Source organism: Protopterus annectens, chromosome 3.part1 (assembly GCF_019279795.1).
Source record: "Protopterus annectens isolate FY-2018-M chromosome 3.part1, PAN1.0, whole genome shotgun sequence".
Taxonomy (NCBI): domain Eukaryota; kingdom Metazoa; phylum Chordata; order Ceratodontiformes; family Protopteridae; genus Protopterus; species Protopterus annectens.
In genome coordinates this window covers 527,262,463-527,285,839 of record NC_056732.1, presented here as the reverse complement: position 1 = coordinate 527,285,839, position 23,377 = coordinate 527,262,463, and the positions used below count along the sequence as shown (strand labels likewise).

Below are 23,377 nucleotides of genomic sequence, written 5' to 3'. Positions count from 1 at the left end.
CATCCACATGGGGAAGAACACATTCCATATCACCCTAACTCAAAGGTTGCACTACAGTGGAAAAAAAAACTCAACTGTCACTAACAAACTTCCTCAAACTTTTTACATTCTCCAAAACTGCTCTCAATCGATCAACAGGTGCCCATTTTACTAATTAACTAGTGTGGATAATGACACCTTCACAGTATAATAATGTTGTGAAAATTTACTATAACCTGCTAACCAGTGATGCTGAGCTCAAGTAAATGCAAGTTCTCATTGTGAAGTCTTGTGATATTGGTGTAGCTTGACACTCGCTGTCAATATACAGAAGTATACAAGGATACTTGGGAACTTATGAACATGGACAGCAATTACACATATGCATAAGATTTGTACATTCTTGCATAGTTTATAGCTGATTTTGTACAGTTTCATCACTGCACAGTTTATTTGGGCACTTCTTCATAGGTTAGGTTTTACAGATGTGAAAACTAGTGCCACTCATTCGGACTTACAGTATTATGCATTTAAGCAAAGTGGCATGTTTTGCACATTCACCCTGCCCATGTGTGCAGCCATGGCCTATGAATACCATGCAATATCTAATACTCTAAGTGGGTTATAGCACATTTATAGGATCATATGATATTACTAGGCTAATGGCCATGGGGCCCTTTCAAGCCTAGCCAAGAATTATGACATATTCCCACAGTCAGCACCTGTCAAGCAGGGATGCAGGTGGGATCCCAGGGCTAAATTTTCTATTTCCCATCCAAGCATCCAGGTTATGCTTAAATGAAGACAGAGAGGTACTCTGCTTCACATGAAGAGGGAGTCTGTTCCACAGATGGGGGAGTCTCTGGGACTCAAAAATCTGTCCCGCCAGCAGGTCCTATTAATGTCGCAGGCTAGGTTTAGGTCTCTAGTATGTTACATGTGTGGTGTTGGATATGCAGCACTTCCAGTAGGGCAGGGTCTGAGATGGCCCTAAAAGCCAGCCAGCGGTCTCCTCTGACTAGTCTATATGACACTGAGTAGAGTGAGAGAGACTTCAACCTGTCCACATAGGACAGATACTGGAATCCCTGGATTCTTCTGGTCAGGAGCCTTTTGCGGTCCTTCCAGCTGCCGCAACTGCCTAGTGAGGTACATATCAAAGGGGGCATTGTACTCAATAAATGACCTGATAAGGGAAGAGTACAGTGAGGTAATGACCTTTTTTTCCTAGTAGTATGCCTTGCACACCACTGAGGCTACAAGTTGATCAAATGCAGGAGCTAGATTAGTATATCATGGTGCCCAGATCACTCGCTACTGATTCCGTTTTTAGGACGTTGTTGATGTGGTACTTGGTGGGGACCTCATTCTTGCCAAAATGGACTACAATACATTTTTTGGCATTGTGTTTGAGGCCATGTGTTTTGGTGAGGCCCTCCTGGAGAATATTAACATCATTTGGGGGTGTTTATGACTGCTTCCAGCTTGCAGTCATCTGCAAATGTGGTCAGCCATAGACCTTTGGGTTTTTGCCTGGACCTCAGAAAAATATATTCCGAAGAGCAGTGGCCCCAAGACTAAGCCCTGATGGACATCGCTAGTTACAGGTCTGCTATTTGAGGTGGAATCCCATATTTTAGCTGCGTGGGTTCTGTCAGTGAGCCAGTTGGCAACCCATCTAATGATGTATGGGTTGACTCCTACCTGGGTGAGCTTGTCAACTATACCCGAGTGGGGACCGGTGTCGAAAGCCTTGACCAGGTCAAGGTATGCCATGTGCACCTCCTTTCCCTCATCTAGGGTCTTGGTGACTGTCTTGAAGAAGTCCACCAAGTTTAGCAGGCATGATCTCCCCTTGACAAAACCGAACTGAGTAAGGTCAAGTGCTTGGAGGCTGCCAATATCCTGGTCTATGAAGTCCATGATTATGCGTTCCATGGCTTTGCATATCAGGCTAGTAAGGCTAATGGGCAGATAGTTACCTATGTCTATGGTTGCACCACCTTTGTGTAATGGAATGATGGTAGCCTTCCTCCATTCAGTAGGTATGTAGCTAGTGCATAAGCTGTAGTTGAAAAGGGTGCCTAAAGGTGTTGCGAGTTCTTGCTTGAGGTGCTGTAGGATACAGCCTGGGATATTGTCTGGTCCCATTGAGGCCATATCTTTTGCCTTTGAAAGATCCTCTGCTCAGTTGAGATACTTGGTAGGGAGCTGGTTAGGAGGAGGTCTTGATTTACTATCCGGGGGGGGGGGGGGGCAGTAGGGTGAAGTTTTTGCTACACCTGTCTGCAAGTAGGTTAGCTATTTCATCGGCTTTAGTGCATGGAATGCCATTGACCACAATTTCAGTACAGAGCTGTTACTTGCAATTAAGGTTGTGGACATACCTAAAGAAGGCCTTATGATTGTCCTTTGCTGAGGAGACCAGCTTGGACTCAGTCAGCTTTGGAGGATCTCACAAGTGCCCTTATTTGTCTGTTAAGGTTTAGGAGGGTGAGCTTCCAAATTGGTGCTTTCCCCTTCCTGCTCTTGGATAGAAGCTTTTTCCTTTTATTATAAAGTCTGTTAATAATAGAAGTCCACCAGACAGGTTTGCTTCTTCTTGAGAAGGCAGTTTTGGTTCTGTCCGGTATAGTCATATTTATGCAGCTGTATAGGTGCTTGTAAAGCACCCTGGTGTAAGTCTCTGCGACAGTGACTGTAACCTTAGTTGAGGTGGGAGGTATGAAGCTGCTTACGCCTGCCCATAGACAGTTATAGTCAGTTTTAGAAAAGTTTTTTTGTCTGATTGCAGCTGGAGTGGGTATAGGGGTGACACTGACTATGAGGGTGACAGCTCGGTGGTTGGATTTCACTAGGGAAGTTGACACTGTAGTGGTATTACGATGTTTACCCAAGTTTGTCAATACCAGGTCCAAGATATTCTCACCTCTAGTGGGGGTGATTACTAGCTGCTTCAGAGCACTGGAGTTAACAAAGTCCAAAAATCTCTGAGCAAATGAGTCTTGGCTAGAGTAATTACTCCAGTCTATGGATGGATAACTGAAGTTACCCAAGATCAGAGTGCAAGGTTGAATCTTTATAGATTCAAGTAGGTCCAGGTAGGTGGAGTGGGTATCTTGATTCATGGACGGGGGTCTATAGCTGGCTATGACATAGATGGCTGTCTTGTCTACAGTTACTTGCACCTGGAGTACCTCCTGTACATCATACTGTTGGATCAGCCTGGAGGAGTGTTTGTCCTTAATATATATATAGATACTCCACTGCCTCTAGTTTTTAGACCCTCTGTTTGGGGTCTGAAAGTGTGGAAGGATGAGTAGCCAGGTATGGCTGAGGTACTCTCAGCTGATTAAAACCAGATTTTTGTGACAGCACACACGTCTGCATGTTCCAGGGTTAGATATGCCTCCAACGAGTGCAGTTTCATGGTGAGGCTCCTAGCATTAAGCAGCATGACCTTTAAGTTGTATTTTGATGTGCTCTTTATGTTGGTAATTTTTTTCTCATGACTTTGCCTAAAAAAGGCCCTATGGGGAGGCCAGAGCCTTTACCAGTAGTCGGAAGCCCAGTGGGGACAGATGAAGGCCATCTCTGGCAAAGCATCGAGACCTGTCAACCATCTCATCCCAGTCAGGTACTGGATCCTCTTTGAATGACACCAGAAGCTAAGCGAATTATTGAAGTCGATCATTTTTTGTTTGCATTGAGGCATCATTCTGGGTTATAGTAAGATGCTAAAATAAATAAAACAAAATCCACGTCAGCAGAACCAGCAGCAAAGAATCCATATTTGTTTTATTTATTTTAGTTTGTTTCAACTTTTATAGTAAGATGCTGCTTAAGGCTAGGGACATACCTGCCTGGGACACATTCCGTGAGAGCGATCATGTCTCTGTTCATATAGTCCAGAGAGGTACGTCTCAGGTCATTCACACCGTGTACAATGACTGAGTCATAACTGTACTTGCTGCTGAGAGACGAATGCAAGTGTGATATGGCAGATTCTGGTGCCTGACAAGCAACTCACTGTGACATTCTCCTTATCCAGCCTGGTGAGGGGCACATCTGTGTGTCTCACTATCAAATCACCAATGGTTAAGAAGTTGGCTTTGTTGTTTGTCCTGGGAGGCTGTGAGACACTAGTGTGTGGTTTATGTGAGTTGTGCTGTTGGGCGTTTTTGTGCTGATGTTTGGAGGTCTCTTGTGTTTGGGCATATTTCTTGTGAGAACCTCCACAAATGTGGGTTTGAGTGTTGTGCATGTAGGTTTTATGGGTGTGGGTGATGTGTGAGATGTGGTGCCTATGTTTATGCTATCCACCACCCGCTTGTCAGGTGAGTTGGTTAGCGTGTGAGAGAGCCTGATTTCAAGGTTGGTTATGTAGTTACTTCTCTCACAGAATGTGTCCTTTGGTCCCAAGAACAGCAGGTTGTCTGTGTACATGACGCAGTTACTCCCACGATGCCCATCTCAACCAGGTTAGCTGGAGAAACTGTGGGGAATTGCATGTTCAGACTTGGTAGAACCTGGATTGGGGCTAGGAAAATGTAGTGGATTTGGGGCTGAGGATATCTAATAGGGGGAGGTAAGAGGATACTGCTAAGTGGGTGTTAGAGGCTTGTCTAGTGTTTGTACCAGCGGGGAGGGGCAGTACTACCTCAGGATTTCACAGGCAATGCTAAGGGAAATTCACAGAAATAATACAATGCAAATGGTTTACTGTAGCTAGGTGCCGCTGTGCAACGCGCAAACCAGTTTAAATACCAGGAGAACAGAAATACAGTAAAACAGCTGAGTTTGTAAATCTACTTCCCCCTAGGCTTTTAACCAATCACCGTATGCCAGGACAGGTTCTGACCAGCACAACTACTCTCACAAGGGTGTGAGCAGGCCCCCGCCAATACCGGTGATATGGAGAAACCCCTAGGTTCAGACAAACAGCTCTGGATGCAGCACCTCCATGTCCAGGCTATGCTAAGGATATTACCAGCACTACGAGCAGTTAAAACAGCAGGAGTGGATACTAGCAAACAGACCCACGGTATGCAGCACTACACAGAACTTAAATCCGTTTTGTTACTAAAAACAGCAAAAGGAAATGCAATGTAGTCTAAGTTGCTTAGCGACACATTCACAAGTACAGAGCAGTTCAAAAAAAGGCAACAGTTAGCTGTAACAAACTACAAGTGCAACAGTAGTTGCAATAAGGTTAAAAAGGCACTTAGGTTTTTTTTTTTTTTTTTTTTTTTAATTTTTCTTTGTAGCATCTCTGGAGCTTGAGAGTCAGCAGAGTTAGTGCAGGACACTCGCCTCAGTTTAGCTCGGTTCAAACAAGCATAAGCCCGAGCAAACACGCAGTTTAAATAACAGAATGCATTTGTCATACAAAACTACTTTTGGAACACAGTTGACACACTGAGCTTCAATAATATAAACATAATTGTGCAGAAATATAGTCAGAATCACTTAGAACTTTGGAAAATTCTATTTTGGAGGCAGTTCAATAAAACATTGATTCAGAATAGAGAAAAGTTAAAGAAAAGCAAGTAAAACAGTCTAATGTGCAACAACACCAAATCTTAGACTATAATATTTTCTTCTGACAATGAGTTTCTTGGAAGTTTTCTTGCAAGTAAGGAATAGTAGTTAAGAAAACTAACACAGGAATTAATTAAAGGGCCTAGCATGAGCTGTACGGTAAGACCTCATTACAGGCTAATTTGCATTTCTCTGAATCACAGTTACTACTGCAACATGCTGAGCTGCACTTCATGGTAGTAAACTGCTTCTTGTGTAGACACTGGCATTCCCCTCACAGTTATTCTCACAAACAGAAGTACGCATCCACAAACATACTCTGCAGTCCTCCTGACTTGGCTACCCTTCTATGGATTCCTCCCTTCCATGATTTCCTCCCACCTTAGATCACCATAATAGTTTATGTACTATGATGGTATGTTTGTACAATCTACTATGTCTGATGTTTACCCCCCACCCAAACTCCAGATCCCAGTAATTGCTGAAGTGCCACTATATGTATCTAGTATGCCCTGGTGGTTAGAATGTCCCACCCCCTCCCAATCACCATAATAGTACACTAACTGCTATTACAGCACTATCCTTGTGGCTAGTGTGTTCCCCCATCATTGTAATGCTGTAAGTGCCATTATGGCACTTTCCTAGTGGCTAGTGTATCCCCTGCCCACCTACCCATCACAGTGATACTCAAGTGCAATCATGACACTGCCCTGGTGGCTAGCACATCACCTCCACCTTATTCACAATCACTGTAGTGATGTCAGTGCTGTTAATCCACTTACATTTAGAGTAATCCCTAATGTCTAGTGTCCTCCACACCCCAATCTCTATACTGATGCTGATGCCATTAAGGCACTTACATTTAAGAGTTAGCCCCAGTGTCTATTGTTTCCCGATCCCTATACTGATACCAGTGCCATTAAGGCACTTAGGTTGAATGCGTCCCTGATGTCTAGTGGCTCCCCCCAACCCAGATCCCCATACTACAGCTATGAAAGGGATACCATGACATGGTGGGAATGACCATGCCGATCGACATAGCTGAGCAATTTCTTGACTCTCTTGGCATGTGGAGGTGGTTCCAGTGGAGAGTGCAGATAGCTAATTAACATATGCATCATCCCTGGACTGTCTCATTAGCATTCAGCTCGGCCAAGAGGCTAATGAAGTACTACACATTTTTGTGCTACAGCATCATGCAGCACCATGTTAGGGCAGCTGCTGAGTAGCAAACAGGTACCATAACATGTACATAGAAGTGTATACATCACAGTACATTCCTGAATCCTCCATAAGTCTGAACATAGGAACATGGAGCTGTTTTGAAAACTTGGAAAAGATAAGATCTTCCTCAATGTTTAAAGATTTGATCTCTAATTATCACATTTCAGAGCTGCAACTTACATCACCTCCTACTGCAATAACATCAAAGTGATTTGTGTGCTTCCCTTCTGAGCTCCAATGCAAATATATGTCAAATCTATCTCGTGGAACTCCTGGGTGCAGCATGTCTTTTGTTACAGTGTGACCACTGTATAAAGTTGGTGTTATGAAGTCATCTTCAGTTTTTCCAGTGAGAAGATGGCAAATTAATAATCACACTCTGCTCATAAACTTTGCAACACAACTACATACATAATTCTGTACAGGCCAGAAAGGAAACACAGTGATAGGGATGGTATTTGTATCTAAAAAAGTTAGTATAACTGTGTGAGGCACACTATAATAGTATCTTTGAAGAGGACTTATGCCACTCAACTGTCCAAATTTTTGCAGAATGTCCACTTTTTTGCCTTTTTTTGGTCTGTTCCTCAATTTATGATTTTCTGGCAAATCTGTGAGGTCTGAAGTCACTAAACTATGACAGACATTTGAGTTTCTGACTTCCAACAATACAAAACCTAACATTCTATCAACTTTTAAGTTTATAAGAGCAATATTTTAAAAATGTCCCTATTTTGGGGGCTTTGTCCTCCCATTACATTTGGCTTTATCCAGAATTATTGCGCTAAGTTGAGAGATACGGCTCTGGCAGCAGTACAAGATGGCAGAATCTCAAGCAGTAACTCATCTCATAAACTAAAGAGATGAACAACTTTGCAAGAAAAAAATTAATTTCATTTCCAAATCCAGCTGTACTCCAGAGTTGTGGATCCCTATTACTCTTGTAGCATATCTGAAACTGTAGACTGTAGTCCAAATCACAGTCTCACAAATGTCATAAGCTACATCATATCTGAAAGCAGCAGGAGTAGCACATAATGATTCTTGTCAATGTCTGATCATATCGATCATAGAAAACAGTAACGCTGTCAACTATTAAGAAATGTTTGTTATGAGACTGTAATTCTAGTCTCCCCTTCGGCAGCAAAGAACAGCTAACCAGACTGTCTAGTAGCTTTTGTCTTGCCAGTCTAGTACCACAGTTGCCTACATATACCCAAGACACCTAGCAACCACTGCCCTTTGTTCACTCATTAAGGAAAGAAAACCAAAAGGAACTATTTGGTTTAAAGCAAAAGCTGACACAACTAAGCATAAATGAAGGAATAGTTGAAACGGACACTGTTGAAATGAAAGAATGTATAAAGCAGGTGCATTAGGGTCCATAGCTTTGATTTCCTTCTAGATGACACAACTGAAGCAAGAAACTGTGTTTCTCCTAGTTCAAATGAAAATAATTTTAATACTCAGTCACAGAATTTATGTCCCAAATTGAAGAAATAGAATAAAAGGACATTCTTATAGGAATCATTCTTTACAACAAATGTTAATACACGGGCCAGTAGACAAGTTAACATATAAAGACATCGAGTCATGGTTGGAAGCCAGAGATAAAACACCCCTTTTTGTATGCAGTGTTATTCTTTATGTAGAACATTAATTTGTGTCCACACAGCCAGTCATTCATAGTTTTCTGGTCGATGGATTTCCAGCCTTTCTTGTGACTGGTTTGAAATGATGTAAAATAGAACAATTTTGGAAAATCAAGGAGACGTTCTACATCACAGATTAAATGTTTTGAGATGTGGATGCAGTAGTTTGCGTTATTGCTATTATCAGAACACCCTGGAATGTAGGCCATCACTTCTAGCAGAAGAATAAACAGTTTTCTTCTTGGTAACCTGGAAGCCACTGGGATTAATCAAACAGAGTGCAGCATTGCCCTAAAGAACACATCTTACATAAGTGTAAAGGAATAAAACACACGAATGACACTGAGTCTACAGGTAGAAGTATACATCTGTTTCACAGGTCTTCTGGTAAATATTTTAAATACAAAAGTTGGTCTCTTAAGATGAAGTTCAGTTACTAAATATGTTTTTTTTTTTCCTGTGGCATCCCTCTAGCATGGATGTGGAGACATGAGTGACAACTGGACATAGCATAACTACAATACAAGGTTTCAACTTGGACTATACCAACACAGTAGGTAAGCAGTTATCATTATTGCTTTCTATAAATTAGCTCTCAGTTCATTTCCTACAGAAGTAAGCCATTTGCATGTTTACCACTGTGTCCTCTTGGATTAATGTGTCACACCCTTTCCCTTTCATATTCCTAGGACATATGGCAGGAAGACTGGTGAAGTCCCAAACTGTCCCTAGATGTCTAGGTGTATGCACTACGTCCAAGAGTAAGAATGTATGTGTGAGTGTCTATATCTAGTGGTAGACTGCCATCTCATCCACCTTACACCAACTGCTTGCAGGGCTAGATTCCAAGACCCTGAGCTGGATTAACTGAATAAAGAATCAGTGTAACAGTTTTGCTGGACAGGCAGATATATTTCTTAAATTAACAGTCTTTCTGAATGACCCCACACCTAATGTTTGTTGCCTGTATAACTGGCAGGCATGTCTTTCCTCTGCTGCTGTCTGTCTTACCATAATGTGGCAGGGGAAATTGTTCTAAACTAATAACTTTACTTCTAAGCCCACTACCTGCATCACTTCAGTAAGGATACTGAACTTTTGTCACCTTTAACCCATACTCAGACAGAGACTAAACATGGCTTTTTGCACAGCCTGGAGTATCAGCTGCAATGTTTTGATATGGCTGAGTTGGAGTAACTGGGAGTCTTTGAACATATATTGTGTCCACCAGTTAAATAATTTTACTGTTCAGGTCAGAACTACAATATACTGTTATGCTGGTTCTGTAACTTAATTCCAAAAGTTTTTCAGAAACTACTGCATTTTTTTTTCATGTGAACTCCATGATTTGGCTTTGTTATGAACAGGGTAACATGAATCATCTCTGATCAGCTGTATTGCTGGAGCCCAGTCCCTTTTTAAAGGGACACTGTTAACTTTAAACTGGCTTTGTTCATAATGGCACTAGCTAATAGTATTTAGCTAAATCTCAGTCACATAGTGCAACTTAATTTTATTCAGTTTGCAGAACTTTGGGGGTGGAGATTTTCTCCATATCCCCTAGGCTGCAAAATTTGATTTAGAATAGAGAAGTGTAGGTCACAACCCAAGAAGGGGATGCAAAAAGATATCCTCTGTTGCAAGAATTTTTTTTGCAGCTGATCTTCTCAAGTGAAAGGATGTTTTAGCAGTGATTTAGGTGGGTATGGTATTAGAAAAACATTTGTGCTCATATGTGCATGCTGAATTTAGGATTTCCTTCTCTGAAAGTCCAGTCTTAGCACTGATTAGTTACTATGAATCCCATTTAGTCATTCGTGGCAGAAATGTTCTTTCTTGAACTGCATATTAGTGTATGAAATTTTGTTCGTACAGTCTCTCTCTCTCTCTGGACAATGGATCCTTTAGTACAATACCATTGATAATGTGTTCATTCTCAGTGATTACCAAGTAGCAAAGAGGTATTTAATTAGATGAAAATGGATGATCCTCAGGTGAGAAAAGAGCTGCTCTACCAGATGTAAATGGATGAGTTGATGGTTGTAAGGGTGTACAATTGCAAGACAATTATCCAAATAGGGAAGACTGGTATTCTTCTGAGATTTTAAATAAATAATCCGCGGTGGTGGTGCTGGGGTAGCATTGTCACCTCACAGTAAGACACTGTCCGGTTCGATTCTCAGCTAGAACGTCTTCTGCATGCAGACATGCGTGAATGGGCATACCTTCGTTGAAGGTTGTGCGTCAGGGCTGGTAACTCGGCACGTAAAAGTCAACTACCAATCATTAGCGGACCGGAGTTCCGCTGTGGTGACCCCTAACCGAAAGACACAACAACAACGACAATTAACCTGTAAATGTCCAAGGTAATGAAGCTAAGCCAAAAGAATTTCTGAACTGGAAGACTTGTTGGCCTATCATGCATTCCTTACAAATTTTGTTTATGTTTTGCTTGCTCAGTTTTGTTTATGAGACTTTGAATGTAAGCCTACTATGTATCTAAAGTAGCCAGATATCATTTTTTTTTCTGTTTACATGAGATTTTAAAGCACTTCAAAACATACTAATTTGGGGTGCTTATGTCTAGAACAGAAAGACATTTTTTAGACATAATGATGAAACTAGAATAAACCCCCTACCTACTAGTTTCATGAAGACTCTCACGAGTCTCTTTCTTACATAGCTCTGAGGCTGTATGTAAGACTTCCTTTATTGAAGTTCACAGATTCGAGGCTTCATACTAAATCTACTACACTGGGAAACATAGCCATCTCACCCAATAATTTTTTCCACATTTAATAGATCTTCTACATATATTCCAGACAAAATTTTGTGATCATCCTGTTTGATATATAAAGGGAACCTCCAATGACAGGGGTTACATCAGGCAGGAACCATATTGCCTGATAGTACTGTTAATGTCACTATTTAAGTTTAATTCTCTCAAGTGTTTGCTCTACCACTTGTTCTATTTATGTGAAGACGTTCAAAACATACTAGGTCAGTCATAGCACAGAGGGCCAAGCAGAGATCACCTCTCAAGAGCCTATATATGAGACTGAGTAGAAAGATAGGGCTTTTAGCCTATCACAGTAGTTAAGGGTACTGAGAACAGATATTTTTTTTTGGTGAGGAAATGCCCAAATCTCATATGTTGGTTTCACCTTGTATGCTTCATCAATAATTGAGAAATCCATGTGGACCAACAAAGGATATCTCTTACATTCTGTGCAAGCGAAGAAAACATTTGTGAAAAATACTTCCATCTATTAGTTCTAAAAGTGAGACTGAATCTTAAATGTTTAATGGTAGTTTACGGTTTTATGATGGTGTTAGCTGAATACTTAAACTTGTGTCCACAGCAGGCTTTTTGCTTTTAGAAGTAACATTTTTCAATTGATTTCTCTTTATATCCTCAAAAACACGATTGATATGTATTGCCTATTCTACTGTACATGACTCGGCAACTTGGCACCTACCTATTTCCCAAAACAGGCAAGAGCGATCTCAAGCTTACCTTCACAGTACCTTTGTTCCTTTGGTAGCAGCTGCCAGCAAATATCTGGATAAATTCAAGTACATTCAGACCTCTCATGAATCTTACTGCACTAGCAAACAAAATATTGTCTACCAATTGTGAAACTTGTTTCAAAAGCTGGAGAACAGGGTATTGTGTAGACAGCATGATACTTTCAAATGTATGTCACTCATACAATGCTTATGCAAGCATTACTAAAATGTTTCTGTTCTACCAATGCAGTAGACAAAAGAAATTGTGCAAATATGTTTTGACTATCAGAACAGATTTGCATTTTAGCCAAGTCGTAAGCCTTGGCTTAATACGGAAGTAAATATCACCTTCACCTACCATCAAATAACATTCATAAATATCAAACAGCCCTCCACAAAACAGATATACTGCAGAAACAGGTTTCTAGCAATACTAGGACTGAAACTTGGGACGGGTATAATGAGATCAGCTACCAGAAAAGGTGATCATATTTGATTTTCACAAATAAGTCAACCAAGGAGAAACCCAATAAATCAACCCATCCGTTTCCTTCATGAAATATGTAATGTAGCCATCCTTAAATGTCAGCCTACACTTTCTAACAGGTGATTTTCATTTTTCAGAAAACACGTCTGCTGGAGAAGAACTGTGCATATGCATTATTTTAATACAATTCCTTCTCCATTTGTGGTAAACAAACAGCAGGTTATATCTTAAAAGTGGTGTAACAGCCTTTTCTAACACATTCCTTCAGATGATCAAAGATATGAATGAAGTACAGACCAATGTTACTACCTTAGAATACCAATTTCAGAGTAATGTCATGAATTTCAGTGCACAGCATTTTGACAGTACCGCCATCAATTGTGTTCCAGATTGAAAAATGTGAACAAATGATACTCATACACGTGAAAATGCACCTTTCAACTTTAGGAAGCATATCACTTCCAATGTGTGGCTTCGAAGCATGTTTGCAGACAAAGTTAAACTATCCACTTCTGATTCTACTTCCATCCCTAGAGGACTAAAAATCCTTAAAACTAGCATCTGAAACTGAATATGGGTAAAAAAAAATGAGACATGGCTCAATTAACTAACAAAAATCTTCAGGTAAATTAGTTCATTTTGCAGAATAATTACTTCCCAGAGATGGAGGTGGTTGAGGGAAAAACAACACAACAACAGAGCTACCTTGTGAAATACACTTAGTTGGGGGGGTAATGATGACAAGCATTATTAGTTATGACAAAGCAGTATTCAGTACGAGGAAGGACAGTATCTTAATTTTTGATTTTCCCATCCATCGAACCGTAGTTCCTAAAACGAACTAGGCATGTTATCAGTGGGCAGAGACTTCAATTGCATGTAAAGTCATTTCAATATCAGGAAGATCAAACTAGTACCTATACAGCACAAAAAATACATCATTAGTAACCAAAAAGCCAATCACTTGATATGCTCATGTAAGCCCATGGGATGCCCCAGCAATGGTCCAGTAATCAAGAAGTCTCAATCCTCACCAGTGGCAACAGTGGGACACATGCACACTGGAAGGATGACAGGTACACACAGTAAAGTGCAAGTTCCCTTAAGAGCACACAGAGACCACAGTCAGTCTGGGTCTGGTTTCTACCTCTTTCTCCAGATCCCCATTAAGACTACCCACTGGCACAGGTATAGAGTTGAGATCTCAGCTGAGTGGCCAAGCCAAGACCTCCAGCACCCTCTCTGTCTAACCAGTGCTTCATGTCCCTGCTCAAGTAGCTGACACACACACACACACACACACACACACACACACACCTGGGAAAGGCTGGCACAGGTTTCCTAGCTATGCCCCCTTCTACCTAGACTATAAGGTAGTTTTTAATGCCACCAGCCACTATTCATCAGCTACTTTAAAGCCCTTATCAAAGGGTGTCCAACCTTACTGTCTAATGTTACTATTAATCCAAATGGTAGTTTGACCAACAGCAAGGCTATTAGGAGTGGCCTACACAGTGTCACCAAACAGATATGCAAGTACACTAACAACTTAAATATGTCTCACAAATATCAGCCACAAAGATAGGTTTAAATATATTTAATAATAAATAATAAAAGAACAAGAAAATACTCAGTAAATCATCACAGTGACTTCAGAGTTCAAAATTACAGGAAATATTTAAAACAACATTGCAGGACAGTCTCAAATAAATAAAGGAAACATCTAAGCTATACTTTACTATATTCCTAACTGTATCCAAGAGAAATTACTGTACCCTAGACTTACTTACTCATAGCAAGGCAAGACAGATGTGACAAATGGGTTTTCTAGCCAATGTTGTCAGGTGAAAGACAAATACAGAAATGCCCAGTCTCTCTCAGAGAGTTCTTAAATTAATATCTCAAATGGTACTGCTGGGTTAGCTTGCAGGATGACATCACGTCTTGTCATCTAACTTTAGTTCCTCAGCTAAACCCCATTGCTAGAAACTGCCAGCCTTTAGCATCTACCTGTGAAAACTACATAACCCTTAGATCTTTGCAGCTGCTGGGAGACATAAAACAATAAAACACTTACAAGACAATGCTGAAGGCTCCATAGTTTTAGACATCCTGTCTCCTTGCTTCATTGAAACCATCTTTTACGGCTCAGTTATAACATAATTTAATTTCAACAATTTTTTTAAAGTTTTGCAAATTAACCTTCGATGTTCCAATTCCCACTGTTAAAATGTATACATTTATTCAGTTACAATAGTTTATTTACATTTCTGTTCTTTTCCAGTAGGGTACACTGTGAATACATCTTTAAGCTCAGTACTATACAAACCCTTTCAACACACACTTCTGTACCAGCAGTTTGATATACAGATAATATACAGTTCTAATACATTTGTAACACAAGCATATAAATCATGTTGATATTCACAAATGACATATAATTATTTACAAAATTCCAGACAGCTGTGCTGGCAGTACCTCCTTTTGTCACAGCCCATATTATACATACAAAAACAAATGTTGTGCCTTCTGAAAACTAAAAGACATGGCCTTTATTAATCCCATTCCCTTTCAGAGACTGCATCTGAAGTTCATGTACAAGGCTATGCACTTGATAACAGACTAGTAAGCATAAATAAAATCCAGTATTTTTAGAACTAGTAAAGGATTTTGGGATATTAAACAGGCCTACCGGAAGGGCTGTCTACCCTTAAGCATAAGCTGCAACTTCTGTCATCAGTTACAATTAAATCTACAGTTATGTTCAGGCTCATTTCTTACTCATTAAATTTAAATATACCACAGACAGGTACTGTCATTACAAGGTTTTTACTCAACTAATTCAAGGGGGAAGAAAAACAAATAGAAACAAAAGAAATTGGTGCATTTCACTATATCCCTTTTCATGGCAAAGTTTTCTAAACAAACAGCTGGATAAATGGCATGCTCTGTAAATGTAGCTGTTGTTGCTTGTCATAAGCTCTTGCAAATTCACATTCAATACCTCAGCAGCACTGTCTATGTAACTTTGCCTCAGTTGCTCCTTCTTTTGCCTTTGATCTTTCTCACCACCAGAGTCGCCTGAGTTTTAATTTTACCATCAGGCCTTCCAGTGTATTTCCATAACTACTGACTGAAATTTCATGCAGTCTATGGAATTCTCAGATGTTTTATCCTTCACCACAGTTCAAAAGCAAAGCACTGACTTTCTGGTACACGGCCTTATTTATAGTCCAGATCTCACAGCCACATGTTATCACCATGGAAACTATATCTTTGACTTGATGGACCCTTATTAACAATGTTCTTTATTTGTTAACAAGCATGCCATAGCTCTTCTTCCCCCCAAAACAAGCATATTTTCCTTTCATGGCTAAAGTCACCATCATTTAAACCCAAGAAGAAAAAAACTGTCAATGGCTCCACTTCTACACATCTGTCTGCAAAGAACTGATAGGACAAGAAATATAAAAATAATAAACAGATAAATAAAATTATGCTGATAAAAAAAAAAGTTGGCTTACTTTTTATCTTCCTCCTCAGGTGCCTCTCCCAAAAAATTTGATTCCAGCGTTCAGCATTATGCATGATATAATCAGCATATAAACGGAATAAGTATGGTAACAATATACAACCTTGTTGCACTCCTTTCATAGGTTCATAGGTAGGTACTAGGCTATCTGCCCAAGGGCATTTATAAGCCTACCAAAATTTACAATTTCCCATCCACTCATCAAGATTTCTCTTGAAGAGAGTCAGTGAGGGGCTTTGTGCACAATCAGCTTGGCCCTTTAAAATCCGTTAATTTCCTTAGCATTAAGTACAGATATAGGTGCAACAATCTTCATAAGAAATCACCATGTTCAAAATCCTTTAACACTATTGCTTTGTCAATTCATCAGAGCCAAAGTAACTGTGTACATGCAACATTTTTTGTACTAAGCTACTACTAAACAGCCTTTAGGTATGCCATCTCGCTTCATATTTACCATAAATGCAGTTCTAAAGTACCTTATATGAATCTCTACCATACAAATGTGCTACTGAGCTCCACAGAACACTTCATCTTTATGAATGGACCCATCTAGAACAAGTCATCTCCTGCACATCACAGATTTATATTGCCACTGACATCACAATCAACCCTCTTATGAGTACTTCTCTAATTTCAAACACATTTTCATATATTGGAATAAGTGTTTAGTGTGGAATTTATCATCTTTAAATTTTCATGAACTCAGCCTCCCATTCAAGACTGTCTCTTCCTTACTCGATTAGTCGATACTCACCCTAACACAACTTTCACAGCACATTTAGCAACTCAACTTCAGAAACTTCATGTTTGGTTAAAACAGGTCATACTTCTACCATACATCTCATTAACAGCTGGTGTCACTGCCACTGTCATAAACAGTATAAGAATTATTTAGTGTTTACAATTTCTATGATTCTCCAGTGATGAAGGTAATGGTATGATCTTTCTGTTCCCCAAAACGTCTTACTGAACCAAGTCCAGAGTACCATCTTTACATCAACAAAATGTAACCAATCCAGCTCCCAGGCACTCAACTCAACTATAGATTCTTCTTCCTTGCCTTGTCTTCCAAAGTTAGTTAGTGAGCAGGTTCAGGCAAGAAAGCCAGAGTGCTACATTAAACATGTTTACTTTTCTCCTTTCCTCTGTCACTTACATATATTTGCAAATAATGGGAAGATAACAATAAGAAAGTATTTTACATAAATGCAGGCATCTGCAAAAAGAAATGTATGCATGAGTGTATGAATGTGAACATATATGTACATTATGTGCAAACAGATATACAAGTAAACATACACAACTTTATATGTTTACATTTGTGTGTATATATATATATATATATATATATACGTATGTCAACACATACATATATACAGGTGTATGTGTATACATTTTATATATATATATATATATATATATATATATATATATATATATATATATATATATATATATATATATACACATACACACACATATATACATACATATATATATATATATATATATATATATATACATATATATACATACACACACATATATATATATATATATATATATATATATATATATACGCACATAAATAAACACACATATACCCAGCATCTCTGGTGGTCATGAAGACGTTACATGCACGGACCAAACCAATACACTCCTCACAATAAGGTCCAGCATAAAATTCACCCCACAATCTAGGTGAATAAACACCAAGTCATCTAACCTCCAAACCTTTGTAATAAGAAAACAAAGGCAGAAAAATGTTTGACGCCAGAAGGCGAAACCAGTATGTGTCTGGATTACTTGTTCCTATAGCACTGTGAGGAAACCTCCGTTTACATTTTTTTAAAGAAGTTTAAAAGTTAGATGACTTAGTATTTATTCACCTACATTTGTTGTAAGGTGAATTTTATGCTGAACCTTATTGTGAGGAATATATATATATATATATATATATATATATATACATACATACATACATATATATATATATATATATATATATATATATATATATATATATATATATATATATATATATATATATATATATATATATATATGAGTGTGTATGTATACATGTAAACAAAGAGAAATGTATATGCAAATATACTTCTAAATATGTAGTAGTTGTTACTGAAAGAATTATTTCTATAAAATACATAAAGCTGTTTCAAAAAATGCAGTATTCATTATAAGCCACAAATCTGTAAGAGTCTCATTATTAATATCAAACAATACAAATTCAGCTACTTAACCAAAAGCAAAAAACAATGGAAACCATGGCAGTATTTACACCAGTTTAATAAAAATAAATTTAAAAGTAGTGTTAAGCGCTTTCATCCCGAAAGGGACTTCTTCAGAACTACATACAAACCACTCACTCTGTAAATATAGCATTATAATCACATGACACCATTAATCAATTCAATAATTAACTCATTAAACAATCCTTCTTAAAAATATAATACTATACATATACACTACAAAGTACATAAATTTAAAAACAGTAACTTAAAAAACAATAACTTAAAAACGTTTTACTATGATGTCATTATACTTAGAAAAACAAACTGTTTAACTTCAATAAGGACATAATAGAGCAAGTCCCGTTTAGACCTGGAGCCATTGTAACATCCAGTCTAATTTGCCAGACCAATTCTTTATATAGCAAATGTTCATCAGTTACCAACCCTCTCGGGTCCATTTTCACATGCTCCAACACTACAAATTTGAATCTATGCTTTGTGTTGTCATGCACATGTCTAAATAAGGCATTTGTTATTCTAGCCTAATATTAAAATCATGCTCATAAATTCTCTCAGCCTTCTTGAGGTTTTACCTATATAGAAGGCTGAGCAAAAATCACAACAAGCTGCATAAACCACCCAGTTGGATTCCCAATTAAAATATCCTGGAATACTAAAATCATGGCCCTTGATATTAATGTGTTCACCAACCTACAATGTCCATATCTGGACATTCTCTTTTCCGCTTTCTTTTCGCTGGCCAATTCCCTCTCAATAATCTATTTAAAACTTTTTCTTATATACTATTTTAGTATACTATCAGACTGCTGAACAACAAACCCATAGCCTAAACTGCTAAATGGGTAAACAAACTATTTATGTGCAATATGTCATTGTTATCTACATAGCTCACTTAACACTTTATTATGTTTATTTTTAGTATCTTATTTTTGATTTCTATTTCAGTATTTTTAAATTATTATTAGGTTGCGTTGTTGAATCACAGCAAGAGGTTCTCCCGTTCGATTCTCAGCTAGTGTGCAGGGAGTGCCTTCTGTGTGGAGTCTGCACGTCCTCCCCGCGGTCGCGTGGGCTCCGAAAGACATGCGTGAATGGGCATTCCTTCGCTAAAGGTTGGGCATCGGGCTGGCAACTTAGCACCATAAAAATCTACTGCCAATCATTAGCGGACCGGAGTTCCACTGTGGCGACCCCTTACTGGGTAAAAGCCAAAAAGACAACAAACAACATTAATCTTCCTTCTGTAAACTATAATTCTTATGGTACGAGCCAGAGTATCAAAACTCCGTGCAGTGACATGCACTTTTTCCTCTGTGTTGATCTGTATGACAAAGTTTACTTTGACTAGCTTTACTGCCTACTAACTTCCTCAGTTATTCATCTGCCATCAACACAACTCAGTTGTCATATACAGATTTAATTATACTACTTACATCTAAGGAATAAGTAATAATGAAGGGTTTTTCATTCCACAAAGTAGACTCTATCCTTTCCATGGGGGCAATACTTTGATTTTGCTCCTCCATATTACATAATAAGGAGTAATACACCCCATTTAGTCTTTTCAGCACACTTCATTTTTTATTTCTCTCAAAAATCAATTGGGTATCAAAACATGTTCATTAAGTTATCACATTCCTCCAGGAACATGTTTTCTTCTGAAACCATATGGGCCACCCTAACTAGATGGCCCTCCACCACAGACTTTATTCTGAAATTTCGGGTGGCAACTTGTGGACAGTTTATTGAAAGAATCTGTAGCCAAATTACCTCAGGTTTGTCATGACTCTTGGGACTCATTAACAAAAATGTCTGAAGTTGAATTTAGTAAACAATGTCTTTTGGTTACAATAGATGCAATTTGTATTCAATTATATCACATCTTGAAGGACTGTCCTGGTTAGAACAAATTTTGAGTGAGATACACATTTTGGACCAGGACCGTATTACTTTGGTGGTTAGCCTGATGAAAATGGTATTATCAAACAACTATTTGTTTTTTTGATATCAACTATTTAAGCAAATTAGTGGGGTAGCCATGGAAGCGAACTGTGCCCTATGTTTCGCCAACCTTGTGATGGCTTATTGGGAAGTTAAATGTGTGTTTAATTCTGTGTTTTCAAGTAGCTGGAACTTTTACACCCATTTTGGATGACATATTTATTGTGTGGACTGAAGGTGAAGAAAAATTATTGGAATTTGTGCAACACATAAATATGTCTACATCCTTTTTAAAGTTTTCTGTAACTTATGACTTGAATAGTATAGCTTTGTTAGATGTTTTACTAAGGAAAGATTATATTAGAGGGTGTTTCATTTTTAGGAAACCCACCTTCTCTGATAGCTATCTCCATTTTCAGAGTTTCCACCCAAAATTTCAGAAAAAATCTGTGGTGAAGGGCCAGCTAGTTAGGACAGCCCATATGGTTACAGAAGAAAACATGTTCCTGGAGGAATGTAATAACTTAATGGACATGTTTTGATACCCAACTGATTTTTTGAGAAAAATTAAAAATGAAGTGGTGGGGAAAAGACTAAATGGGGTGTATTACCCCTTATTATGTAATACGGTGGGGAGAAATCAAAGTATTGCCCCCATGGGAAAGGATAGAGCGTACTTGGTGGAATGAAAATTATTATAATTATTACTTATTCCTTAGATGTAAGTAGCATAATTAAATCTGTATATGACAACTGGGTTGTGTTGATGGCAACTGAAGAGATTAGTAGACAGTAAACCTAAAATAGTATACAAGAAAAATAAAAGTTTTAAACAGATTATTGAGAGGGAATTGGCCTGCAAAAAGAAAGGGAAAAAGGGAATGCCCAAATGTGGACATTGTAAACTATGTAATTATATAAAGGGTGCGAACACATTAATATCAAGGGCCATGATTTTAGTGTTCCAGGATATTTTAATTGTGAATCCAGCTAGGTGGTTTTATGCAGCTTGTTGCGATTTTTGCTCAGCCTTCTATGTAGGTAAAACCTCAAGAAGGCTATCAGACAGAATTTAGAAGCATGACTTTGATATTAGAAAGGCTAGAAAAACGAATGCCTTATTTAAACATGTGCACGACAACCATGAGCATAGATTCAAATTTGTAGTGCTGGAGCACATGAAAATGGACCCCAGAGGATTGGTAACGGATGAATATTTGCTGTGCAAAGAATTGGTCTGGCAAATAAGACTGGATGCTACAATGGCACCAGGTCTAAATGAGACTTGTTCCATTATGCCCTTATTGAAGTTAAACAGTTTGTTGGTCTAAGAATAATGGCATAATAGTAAAAAGTTTTTGTTTTTTAAGTTACTGTTTTTAAATGTATGTACTTTGTAGTGTATATGTATAATATATATATATATATATATATATATATATATATATATATATATTTTTTGTAAGAAGGATTGTTTAATTAGTTAATTACTGAATTGATTAATGGGGTGATGTGATTGTAATGGTATAGTAAGAGAGTGAGTGGTTTGTATGGTAGTACTGAAGAAGTCCCTTTCGGGATGGAAGCACTTAACACTACTGTTAAATGTATTTTTATTAAACTGGTGCAGAGTCTCATTACTACCAGAATGCTTGAGGCATGTACAAGATGACTAAGTAGGAAGTGGGGCAAACTGGCAAATGAATAATCTGCATACAAGTTACTGGAGTTCAAATAGTTTTTTGCACAAATTAAGAAGTCTCTCCCTTACAACATACTGCAGGTTTACATACAGTAAACAATGGTAGGAAGAGATACAGGTAGTAACTCACAATTCAACCACCTCACAACTTGATCACTTCACAATTCAACCACGCTTTCAGCAGCTCAGATGCCCCACAATTCAACTGTCTCACAATTTGACTTGGAAAGGAGGCTGAAAAGTTGTTCATTGTTTTGGGTCTTAAGGTGTCAAAGGAGCAACAAAGGTTTTAGACAAACATGGAAAAAAAATTCATGAATATATGGAGAAGATGCTTCTTGTCTGGATCCAAGACAGGCAGATGAAGGGAGATCCAATAACTCAGACCATGATCTGTGAGAAAGCTAAACTCATCTTTGAAGACCTACAAAAAAACTCTATGAAGTAGCTCACAGCAAACACAGGATTTTAAAGTAAGTAGGGGATGGTTCCACAGATTTTAAAATGAAGTGGCAACCACAGGGTTCTGAGAGGCAGCTAGTGCTGACAAAGAAGGTACACAAAAATTTATCAAGGAATTTGAAGAATTGATCGGTGAGAAGGACATCTGCCAGAACAGATTTTTAATTGCAATGAAATGGGGCTTTTCTGGAAAAGAATGCCAAGTAGGACTTAGATAACCCCTAGGATTCCAGGTCACAAGCCCATGAAAGACAGTCTCACACTCCTGGCAGCAAACGCCAGTGGAGACTTCAAGCTGAAGCCTCTGCTGGTGTATCACTCAGAAAACCCAAGATGCTTTGGAAAAAGATTACAAAATCAAAACTACCTGTAATGTGGAAATCAAACACCAAAGCTTGGGTTGACCAGTCAGTTTTCAAGGACTGGAGTTTTGAGGAGTTTGCACCAAGTGTCAAGAATTACCTGAAAGAGAACGATTTGCCAATGAAAGCTCTTCTGCTTCTGGACAACACCTCTGCCCACCCATGATAGTTAGAGGAAATTCTTCAGATATACTACAATTCCATCAAGGTTCATTTCCTGCCTCCCAGTACAACTTCTTTCATTCAACCTGTGGATCAACAAGTCAATGCCTGCTTCAAAAAGCTCTGCACAAAAGCACTCTTCTCAAGGCTTTTCAACATGACCCATTCTTCAGATAAAACACTGAAGGAATTCTGGAAGACTGAGTTCAACATTCTTCATGCCATATCATTCATCAAAAGTGCCTGGGATGGAGTGTCACAGAAAGCCCTTTGTGCAGCCTGGAGGAAACTGGTTCCTTCCTTTTCCCAGGGCGAAACTGTGGATGAAGACAGTAGAGCACCTGGACATAGGGAGGTGGATGTGGAGGAACTGCTACAAGACCATGATGACAACTTCACAATGGATGGACTTACAGCACTCTGCAATGAGCAGTTCAAAGAAAGAGAAAGGGCAATTTCTTCTGAAGATGAGGATGCAGAGAAAGGACCTATGCCAACAGCTTGCATTAAAGAACTTTTATCCAACTGGGAGAAGGGGCAGGCTACA

The 23,377-nt window shown here is 38.6% G+C and overlaps 1 protein-coding gene across 1 annotated transcript in view; it reads right to left on the bottom strand.

Moving 5' to 3' along the window:
- Positions 1-22,832, bottom strand: part of EXOG (exo/endonuclease G) — a 387,207-nt gene extending 364,375 nt beyond the window's left edge. The window contains exon 1 of the mRNA XM_044066230.1: positions 22,769-22,832. Within this exon, the coding sequence (XP_043922165.1) occupies positions 22,769-22,832 (64 nt within the window). The remainder of the gene's footprint in view (positions 1-22,768) is intronic.
- Between the last annotated feature and the right edge of the window lie 545 nt (positions 22,833-23,377).